The following is an 8,660-nucleotide window of genomic DNA, read 5'->3' as shown; positions in this document are numbered from 1 at the left end:
TATCAGGTCGGGTATGATTACTTCTGTGCTTCTACCAGTTCGGGTGTCATCACCTCTGTTGGGGCAGAATCGTCACTGCTCTTTTTGTTGGAGCCGTCTCTGTAACTGGAGATGGCGGTGGCAGGTGGTCGTTGAAATGCGGCTGTCAAGCGTCAGATCCCAAGTCAGTCAGGTGTGCCACCCCTGGATACGGACTCCTCCGGTGTCAGGTACGGTACGGTCTGTCTAGTTCGGCGTCCTGGAGGCGAAGTGCTGAAGTGGTGTGCGAGGTGAAGTCTTGAGTTCGGATAGGGGAGAGTCCCAAACTGCCATGAGGTGGGCCAGTTCGGGTCATTGCTTTGTGTGGCTCGGGGCCTAAGGGAGAGTTCGGGCTCCTCGTAGGGAGTTCGAGCTCTTAGTAGGGAGGTCGGGCTCCTCGTAGGGAGTTCAGGCTCCTCGAATGGAGTTCGGACTCCTCGAAGGAAGTTCGGATTGCTGGTTTCTTCCCTTTGGTGCTTGCGCCCTGGGTACGCTGCTTTAAGTGCCGAACTATTTGTTTTTGCCACGTGGAGTGATTGCAAGGTCGGGCCAAATCTTCCTTCATCAAATTTGATGGAAATTTAACCCCTTCCAATCTAATTAAGATCTAGGTCTAATAAATTATGTATATATGGAATTATGGACATTAAGTATAATTATATAAAGTTTATAAATGATAAGTTTAAAGTTTTATGTTTACATATATTTATTATACATATAAAAGCTAAAAATAATTATATGTTCTTTTAATTTTGTGGTCATTTTAAACACAACAAAATAATTGTAGGTTAAATTTGAATATGGTCCAAAATCCTACATAATAATCGGATTCGGATGTACATGTTGATCTAGAGGCTTCATAATCAAATATAGATGTAGATGCAATTGAAACCGATCCAAATCCAATCCTTTAAATTGAACAAATAAGAATAAAATCCACAATCATCTACAAAAGCCAAGCCTAGAGTTATTTATGCTCTTCAAGTACTCCAAGCCATCAAAAATAAAACCAGGGTTTTGTTTGAAGAGAAACATAGCATTATGGAAACAATTAATGAAGATGACAATCTTACTTTGATAACTAATTTCCAAGGACCTAATGGATATTAGTTTTCTTGCTTTTCCAGATCAATGGATGGTCTTATATTTTTTTAGTTTGTAGAAGTGAAAATACAAGGTAAAAATAAAATGTTAAATGCATCTCTTTCTTTCTTTCTTTCCGCCTTGTGTCTTTCAGGAAGTTCTGAACCTTTTTAGCATAATTTCCTTTTAGCTAAAACAAAAGGTTTTTGCCATGGCTGGACCACCTGCCATGGAAATTCAGACCAAGGGTCACTAGGTAAGGAAACCCCCGTAACATCGAATCGTTCAAAGATGCAAGAGTAATAAGAAACCTAAGCAGTACTACCATGATCTTGGTAACAAACAATACTAGAGTTATTCTTCTATTTTTGCCCCTTGTGAATTTCAAGTTCAATGTATCAATAGAGTACAAATCAAAGTTTTGTTTTGGAACATCCAAAAAATGTCATTTTACTTCATTACAACTACCAACAGATCAAGAAAGCTAGGGATTCAATATAAATTTCCTTGGGTACACGAAGCCTGCTGACCTCCAATGAAACTGATAATTAAAAGCTATCGCTTGGGTTTTAACCTCCAAAATGAACTGATAATCAAAAGTTGCCGCTTGGGTTTTAATTAGACACGATGGCCTTTGCAATTAGCCTGAAATTCTCTGAAAGTGCTTAAAATCTTAATTTATTGAACAACCATAATGCTACTTCAGCGTCTGAGTAGGTGTTTCCTCAATCTCGCTACCTTGAACCAGCTGGCAGATCAAAGAACAGGAAGATTGCATTACTTGAATCTAAAGTGTTTAGTTTCAAGCTTCAACAGAACCCGTTAGTAATAAAATTGCTATGAGAAAATGAGAGAACAGAGTTGAAAAGAAGTGCCTGACAGTAGTGATGTAGGACCAGGTTGCTCCTAAGGTCAATTTTGCTAAAAAATAAGATCCATTTGGTCAAATCACCTAGTCATGTTATCTGAGTCTCCCCTCCCCATCAGGTTATAATCTTGAGCCAGACCTTGAATGTCGAACTTGACATGCTAATTGCAAGAGCATAACCTCGTCAACAGGGGACTCAGCTAGAAACCGTAACGGTTTTGTAAACAAATTATAGTCATAGTTTTTGATAAGCAAATTAGTCATATCTCCAACTTAGGTGCCTTTTAAGTTCTACAAAACCAAGTAAATTTCAACCTGGCCCATCTTAATTGTTCTGCCAGACTGGCTGAGTAATCAACCATTTGGTTGGGCTTTAAAAGGTTTTCAAAGAAAAGAAAAAGAAAGGGGGCGTTCAATACCAAGGAGCCAATTTGCTCATATGCTTCCATTACTTTGGGGTCCTCCTCATCTTCATACCCAACCTGCAGTATACGTGGACCATTCACAGACCATAGAGCTCGTCGACCTGCCTCCTGGAAGGAATTAATATGGAGAAATGTGAGTCAAAACACTTAAAGAGTAACAGATTTCATGAGGTGAAAACCGCACTGAAAAGGATAGGAAAATAGAGAAATCTAATTAATCCATCCATCAGGAAATATAACATGCAATGCTTTTATCTTTCCAAAATCTATTCATTCTCTTTATTGTACTAATATCCAAAAAGAGATTTGTTTGTTTTTTTTAATAGATAAAAAGAGATTGTTTTCTTGAATTAGCAAAGCCAAGTGACTTCCAATATAAGCATTTACAAACAAGACCTGAAAGTTTACCGGAAAGGCCAGTTTGCTTCCATTTCTTTCAAGTTAGTTCCCATTACCTGGCAAAGTTACCATTTTGCCCTTGATCACTTAAAAAGCAAGTAATCATGTAAACTAAATTATCACTTTACGTGCTACAAATTTTTGGGAAAATTAAAACTAAAATCCTGAAAGTTGGAAGTGCCAACTAATAGAAACTCTAATGGAAAGAAGCCCCATGTATTCATCCTGTAGAAACCAAGGTAGTAAATGCATTTCTGTTAAACTTATGTTCTATAAGATTCTAGTCAAATGGAACTTCAAATATCACCAAAGGAACAGTTCTATTGGATATCAAAAGTACGAAACATGATCCATGGGAAATAGTAAATTGGACAACAATAAGTACAGATGGACTGATATTACTATCTCACCTGCAAAGCAATCAAATAAATAGCTTCTAGTGCTTGGACCCTGAGATCTGGATCATCCACTGCCTCTCGTTCGATTGAAAGTGCACTCCCAAGCTCAAGTGGCATTTTTGATGTGTCCTTATAAACCTGAATACAGCTCATCAGATAAAGTACAAAATTACAATTGGAGCACTTAAAATGTGTGCAACACGTAATAAGTAAAGTGAGCATGTATAGAAACTGGAAAATAAGAAGCAAAGAAAACTGGAAAGTAGATCAATAATTATGAATTCCGTTAAAGTATAACAAGATGCCTGGTTTAGCTTTCAAACAAAATTAAGGAAAACCAACTTTAATACAAGAGAAAGAGATGCTCAAACAGCTAAAAGTGAACAAGTATAGACCATTAAATATTAGTAACCCAAACATAATGCAATGTTGACTAGATTCCTACCAACAAAGTAGAATTACTTGGAAGGGCAAAAAATATCATGCCATAAGTCGATAGAGAGAGGGTGTCTCACATATCATGCACAAATGGCTGAAAGTGAACAAGTAAACCATGGAAATGTATCAATTTATGTTCCAGGTATATTTCATGTTTAGGACCCGTGAAAATGGAAAGCTTCAGGGAAAATATTAACAAGGGAAAAGTGTTGGATGAAACTGATTGCATGTTGTGCTCAGTATGTCTAGAGATAGCCAACCATTTATTTATTCATTGCAATCTCCCCATATAGAGCAAAAGGCAAAGTTGCTTGGAACTTTGGAATGAAAGTATACTTCTCAGCTACCATTAAAGCTCTTTTTCATTAATGGCATTTGAAAGGTTCTAGAAAATGAGATAAGTAATATGAAACACAATACCTTTTTCAATTTTTTGGACCATTTGGGGACAGAAATTCTCACATCTTTGAAAACAAGAGCACATAGCAGAAGTGATTGAAAGGAAGGCTGTGGGCACTCTAGGTTCTTAGCTGTCTGTCTATAAGGCCTTCAGAGGACTAGATACAATTCATTTTCGAACTTCAAATAATATATTCACGAGCTCTAACTCTTGAATATATGCTGTTATTACTTGTACATTCCCAATGTATAGTGCCTTGCTGTACATGGGTACTAATCTTTTCTTTTTTTTTTCTCTCTCTTCTGGCTAAGAAACAGGAGACCAGAATGTTGGGTGAAGAGCCTCACATATGCAGCAATATCTTATCCTTTTTCTTCTTTAGCAATAAGGCAATAACTAGATAATTTTATTACAAGAGTGCAGCAAACTTTATTTTAAATAATCATTTCCAAGGTTAGAAGCAAAGTAAGTCATTAACTAATGGGTGCGAGAGCATGTCCACAACCGTCAACAGTGCATTCCTGCTACCATGCTATGATAGAAGTCTGTCCTGCACAAGGTCTATTTCCAAAAAAAAAAAAAAGATTGATTTCAGTCTTTGATGACGGGTTTGAATTTCTGTATCAAACTCCATTAAAAGTTCCTTTACTACCCAAATATTTAACTAAACTTTTCTAGGTTTTAGACACAAGCAACATAAAGTTGAATTGGATGGAAGAAGGTGGGCAAAAGCAATATTAATTTTCGGAATAAAGGAAATGAATCATAACACTAAGGACGTTCAAACAACAAGCTATGGCTTTACTGAAGTTCAATAACAAGTCGAATCACATAAAGTTCAACAGCAGCTGCCAATGGGGAAGAACCTTCTTTCCAGCAACAGGCAGAAGCAGAGCTGGCCAGAGAAATTCTGACATCAAAAGCAAATTTTGTAGCTGCTTCTCAGCTTCAAAACAGCAATTGCGAATGGTCCCAGAAACCTGGAGAAAATGTGCTTCCATCAAAACCAATAACATATACCAAAAATTAGAAGGAAAAGAATATATGTCTCACACTTCATAGTTAGAAGAGAATATTCATGAGAGATCAATAAGTACTAGGAATAGCAGTATATAATATGCAGAAATTTGAAAGTCACCCACATTAACCGAAAATGAGCAGAATGGGGTCTCAGATCACGTGACCATAATTTGACAATAGATATGGCACTGAACAGAACGATATAGTGAAACAGGATTCAAGTAGCCAACCCAATATAGTTGGGACAAAATAAGACATAGATTTGGGGAGAAGTAGGACACCTATATCATATATTGGGCTTTTCTGTAGTCACCATATAATGTAAATTAAACGTATTATTTACACAGCTTCTCATGTAAACCCGTCTTACGAGAATTGTGGATGCCTTCAGGTGTTACTAAAGTAAGAGTTTAGAGGTTTGGTTTAGCCATATCAGAGTTAAAGGCTTCAATCAATGAGGAGAGAGACGTCTTGTTATAAGTAACTGTAACTGATTGTATTAAAGAGAGGATAATATGTAATCATAAGAGTGTAAACCAAAAATGCAAAGGTGTTGAATGGGGATCTATCCTAAAAAAGTATTAGACATAGTTATAAGTACTAAGAAAAGAAACTCCCCACATCCACTCTAATTTATGCATCAACAATTGGACCGGGTTCTATAGAAACCCACTAAATTTGTACTGGCATCTATGATATATTATCTCTAATTTTGTTAAGGTAAAGGATAGGCCTCAAAGAGTTCTCAAGCAGTCCTTTTTCTTATCTAATGGCATGAGCTGAATCTCCTTCAAAAATCAAGGTACAGGAATGCAATCTAAAGTGATCTCAACCTACAATTAGGATAGAGTTTCTAAAAGTGCAGGTTATAATACAAAACTAAACATTTTGAACAAGCACTAATATTACACCAACGAAGTGTTGGATCCTTTATACCTCTTCCTTCATTTTGTATAGGTAAAAAAATAAAAAAGAAAAGAAAAGAGAAGAAAAATGAAAGGAAAGGAGAACACCAGACCTTCAGCAAAAAAGGCTAAAAAGGTTTCCACTCGATAAACCTTTATGTTTCTATAAACTTTTACTTTGTACTTCTATACAACTACACAAAGAAAATAACACAAAAAATGGCTACTAGTTGTATGTACCCAGAAATAGAAACACAGAATGATAACAAGCAAAGTCAAAGAATTTAAAGGCAAATTAGTTTGTGATATCCTGCCACCAGAAGATACTTCTCAAACATACCCCCTTTCTCCGCAATGGACTTGCTGAATCAAACTGTCGAATAATTTGTTTTAAAAGTCCTCTCTTAGGGTCCAATAGAATTTTCCTTCCTACTTCCATCTTTGAGATGTTCACAAGTATGGAAGCAACATGTTCAAAGGGATCTTCTGAAACATATGCAATAGAAGGAAACAGAAGGTCAGACCTTAAAAATAGGGGACATAATTACAGTAATAACAATACATTATGAATATTATGTGAAGGTGTTACTATTTTCCTCTTTTTGGCCACCTGGTGGTGGGGGCTTCAATTGTGGCATCACCTCCTCACCTATGTTAGGTATGATAGATCCCAAATATTGCCAAAAATTTAATAATACGAGCAACAAAAACAAGAACGGGAAAGAAAATAACCAAAAAAGCAGAGCAAGAATTCAACCAGGCATATTAAACTAATTATTAGTTCAAGGTAGAATAACTTGAGCCCCAGTCCGAAGTATGAATCCTTCTTGAGACAACGAATGCAAAACTAATTATTGTTAAAATATTACAAGCACTAAAATAAATAGAGGGGTTATCAATCAAAAATAGGAAAAAGTAAGGTGTCATTAAATATACCTCTCATTTCACTTGATGAAGAACAGAATGATCTCACAAGCTTCATAACATATAATCCTTGTATTTTGTCATCTCCAGTCTGAAAAGCATGAAATCATAATACAGCATGTTCCCAATTAAAAGAAATAAAAAAAAAATGCATATTGTAGATAACAAGAGCATTCTCCTGCTGCTGTCAAAATTCAAAACATATTCATACTCATTTCTTATCTTGGCTTATAAGGTAAGGAGCATTGAATACTGTACTTGTTAATGTATTAAATTTTAAACATGCTTCTGGTACTAATTACATGAACGTTGGCAACATAGCATGAACTTCGGGAAATCAATAACAACACCTGAAGCAAAGATGCAATACCCGCATCCGACTGTGTAAGATTAACTAGAAGCATAATCAATAATCGAGCAATGCTGCAATCTTGTTTATATAGCATCTCCATAGCTGTTTTAATCATCCCCATTGCAACCATCTTTGCTGATAGTTCTGAAATTTGTGAAAGATTTATAAGAGCTTCAGCTGCCCGCTCTGAAACATCCTGAAAGGTTGGCAACAAAAATTAACCCTTGTAGGTTAAAATATTATTTTGACAGTCCTTAAAAATATAAGCAATGGAACGTTCATGTAATGTTAGTTTCCTGCACCATGGCTCACTAATAGTGACTTTATGATTAGGTGGGTTGGCGCAGTGGCTTTCTATCTTGTAAATCTTATTCTTCAGTTATATGAATATGTTGTCTTTAACCTAAAATTGCAACGCTTTGAAGTTCAGTTAACATTTTCTCAATATAAAAGAACCTCACAATTCCTTTTGGAAATGAAACAGGAAGCAGCTCAAAGCACCTTCTTTTCACCTAATAGACGGGAGAGTGAAGGTAGCAGAATCTCCGAGTAGCGTGAAAGAGACAGCATGCCATCATCGGAACCAGTTAAATCCCGAACTATATCAACAGCTGTTTTTTTTATCTGTACATCCTTTTACAATTAGTGCAGTAAAAAAGAAAGCCCTACAATCATAAATCGATCATATGAAAAATGAATCATATAGAGATTCGTCCGCCTGTTCAGAGATACAAAATGAATATATCCACTTCAATGAGCAAGCCATTCAAATATGATTTTTTGACGATTAACGTTCATCTAGAACAGGTTCAGCGGTTCACATAAGCCTTCTCAAATGAAACATAGCGGCTAAGTAAAGACGAGAACTGCTTAACTTCAAAATTTCCATAGATGTTGAAAACATAAGCCTCAATATAAACCAGAACCGGTTCCAGCTTCTATCTAGTGGATTCGATGAACATAAGCTTCAACGTTCGTGTCTGGACTATCAGGGTAAGCTAGGCAGTCTCAAAGTCAGCCTAATGTGCTTATGTGGTGGACATTTCATTCCAAATGCAACCTAACTTGTATGGGTTCTCTCCAATAACTGGTTAAAACCGGGAGGAGTTCTAATTAAATGGATTTAGATTCTGTAATTTTTTTACTTAAACCATGAAAGAGATTGGTCGGAGAAGAATCAAGAAAACACAACGGAACTCTCATGGAATTAATTGATAAACTCTTGAGTAACAGAAGCTTACCTGTGGGGAAGGACATGATAGAAAGCCTAACAATTCCTCGAGCTCCGTCGCCATTGCTGTTACAGTGTTCTTTCGGTAATAGCAGTATTTAACATTTTAGTCCCTTGGAACATCGGTTTTGAAGTGGCCGAAAAGACGAAAAGATTAAAAGATATTATATCATAATATTTATATGTTGTTGCTCATATC

At 36.3% G+C, this 8,660-nt stretch overlaps 1 protein-coding gene across 3 annotated transcripts; it reads right to left on the bottom strand.

Annotated features, from left to right (window-relative positions):
* Positions 1-1,433: 1,433 nt before the first annotated feature.
* LOC104597401 (ARM repeat superfamily protein) lies at positions 1,434-8,619 on the bottom strand. Of its 3 annotated transcripts, XR_016084405.1 has the most exons (10): positions 8,472-8,619; positions 7,732-7,854; positions 7,229-7,426; positions 6,891-6,969; positions 6,295-6,440; positions 4,896-5,009; positions 3,204-3,329; positions 2,803-2,849; positions 2,389-2,502; positions 1,434-1,849 (listed from the first exon to the last, which is right to left on the bottom strand). XR_016084405.1 is itself a non-coding variant. In XM_010258902.3 (9 exons), the coding sequence occupies exons 1-9, from the start codon at positions 8,523-8,525 to the stop codon at positions 1,799-1,801; spliced, it is 1,005 nt and encodes a 334-aa protein (XP_010257204.1). In that variant the 5' UTR covers positions 8,526-8,618; the 3' UTR covers positions 1,434-1,798. The 3 variants fall into 3 exon arrangements, 2 of the variants coding, with proteins under 2 accessions (XP_010257204.1, XP_010257213.1); XM_010258902.3 differs by lacking the exon at positions 2,803-2,849 and having other exon boundaries at positions 8,472-8,618; XM_010258911.3 differs by lacking the exons at positions 2,803-2,849; positions 7,732-7,854 and having other exon boundaries at positions 8,472-8,605.
* Positions 8,620-8,660: the final 41 nt, after the last annotated feature.

The sequence above is a fragment of the Nelumbo nucifera genome, chromosome 3 (assembly GCF_055504915.1).
Source record: "Nelumbo nucifera cultivar China Antique chromosome 3, China Antique-T2T, whole genome shotgun sequence".
NCBI classification, from domain to species: Eukaryota; Viridiplantae; Streptophyta; class Magnoliopsida; order Proteales; family Nelumbonaceae; genus Nelumbo; species Nelumbo nucifera.
The sequence above is the reverse complement of the archived record's forward strand: the minus strand, read 5'-3'. Positions and strand labels throughout refer to the sequence as shown.